This window comes from Bison bison, unplaced genomic scaffold, assembly GCF_000754665.1.
Source record: "Bison bison bison isolate TAMUID 2011002044 unplaced genomic scaffold, Bison_UMD1.0 scf7180017863238, whole genome shotgun sequence".
Taxonomy (NCBI): Eukaryota; Metazoa; Chordata; class Mammalia; order Artiodactyla; family Bovidae; genus Bison; species Bison bison.
In genome coordinates, this window is record NW_011493810.1 from 10,556 (window position 1) to 12,515 (window position 1,960).

Consider the following 1,960-nt stretch of genomic DNA (forward strand, 5'->3'; position numbering starts at 1 on the left):
AACTTATTGTGATTATTGTTGTTTTGATTTTAATTTATAAAAATCTTTTCATATATTTGCTGGCATCTCATATTTTCTTTAGAGAAGTGTCTACTCAAGTTTTTTGACCATTTAAAAATGGTAAAACTCCTCAGAAAGAAGCACAAATATCTGGAGCAGTTTGTGTTGCTCAGTTGTTAAATCATGTCTGGCTCTTTGAGACCCTTGAACTGCAGATGCCAGGCTTCCCTGTACTTCACTGTATGCCTGAGTTTGCCCAGACCCATGTCTATTGAGTCGGGGATGCCATTTAATCATTCTTCCTCTGTCACCCCCTCCTCTTCCTGCGCTCATTCTTTCCCAGCATCAGGGTCTTTTCGAATTAGTCAGTACTAGGCAGCAGGTGGCCAAAGGACTGGAGCTTCAGCTTTAGCACCAGCCTTCTTTACGGTCCAACTCTCTTGTCCATAAGTGACTACCAGAGAAACCATAACTTTGACTCTAAGTGCCTTTGTCATCAAAGTGATGTCTTTGCTTTTTAATATGCTGTCTAGTTTTGTCATGGAGCAGTTATATGCTATCAGTAATTAAATAAAATACATATGGATTAAATACTTTAATTAAAAAAAAGAAAATGGCAGATATCTCTTTGAACCATCTCTATTAAACATTGTTTGGAAGTTCTATTTAGAGAAACTGAAGACAAAAATGGAATATATATATTCCTGAATATATATCTGTTGTTTTTTTGTGGATTCCTTGAGACAATCAACATCATTGCGTTACTCATTTGATGAAGACATTTATTGAAAAGCAAGATTATTTCATTCTCATTTTGAAGGTTTCATTAATTTCCACTTATTCCATAAAGTAACTGAAAAATGTTAGTGTTTCTTAGTTCTTCTTTGAAGAATATAATGAATATATACATAGGGAAATTACAAAGTTGAGCATCCTCCCCAAGTTAACTACCTTTGAAGTCCAGCTTAAGGAGCTTGCATAAGCCCTGTCTGAGCTCCTTGTTCTTGAGTGCATAGACCATAGGATTGAGGGCAGGAGGAATGACGTTGTGGAGTACATTGAGTAGAACTGGGATGAGGGGAAACGTCATTGTTGCACTATGGGTGATAGAAATGACAATAATGACAGTGTAGAAAAACAGGATTAGGATGAGGTGGGAAGTGCAGGTACTCAGGGCCTTGGATATAGCTTCCATTGAGTTCAGTTTCAGTACAGAGTGAAGTATCAAAGCATAGGATACAAGAATCAAACCCAAGTCACTCCCCATGAATATCCAGGCCAAAAGTAGCTGGTAAACACTGTTGATCGTTCTGTCATCACAGGATAGACTAGTGACACCAAGATTAGAGCACAGACAGTGCTCAATTTGGTTTTTTGAGCAATAGTGTCTCTGAGCCGCCAACACAGGAATTGGGATGGTAGTCAGGCTGTTTCTGAGTGCCATGAGCACAGTAGCTTTGAGCACAAAAGATTTGGTGATGATTGATGAATAACACAGTGGTTGACAAATTGCCACATATCTATCTATAGCCATGCAGACAAAAATGCCTGATTCCATTCCTACAAAGCTATGTATGGCATACATCTGTACAAAGCACTCAGGGAGACCAATGGTCTTCGAATTGAACCACAAGATGGTCAAAATCTTGGGCATGATGGTGGTAGCAAGGCCCATGTCAACCATAGCCAGGATGCCCAGGAAATAATACATAGGCTGGTGCAGTGTTGCCTCTTGATTGATGATGATTAAGATAAGGATGTTTGCACTGAGAGCTAAGAGGTAGAGCAGAACCAGGGGCAGGGATAGCCAGTGCTGCCAGCTGTGAATGCCTGGGAATCCCAAAAGAATGAACTCAGAGACCTGAAACTTTGAGCTGTTGAAATTTCCGAGATCCTGGAACATAATTCACTAAGAAGAAAAACATTCAAGGTTACTATTCTTTATAATCTCTCTGACAGT

The 1,960-nt window shown here is 39.4% G+C and overlaps 1 protein-coding gene across 1 annotated transcript; it reads right to left on the reverse strand.

Moving 5' to 3' along the window:
- Positions 1 to 943: 943 nt before the first annotated feature.
- On the reverse strand, positions 944 to 1,903 carry LOC104983701 (putative olfactory receptor 56B2). Its single transcript, XM_010833216.1, has one exon. The coding sequence runs from the start codon at positions 1,901 to 1,903 to the stop codon at positions 944 to 946; it is 960 nt and encodes a 319-aa protein (XP_010831518.1).
- Positions 1,904 to 1,960: the final 57 nt, after the last annotated feature.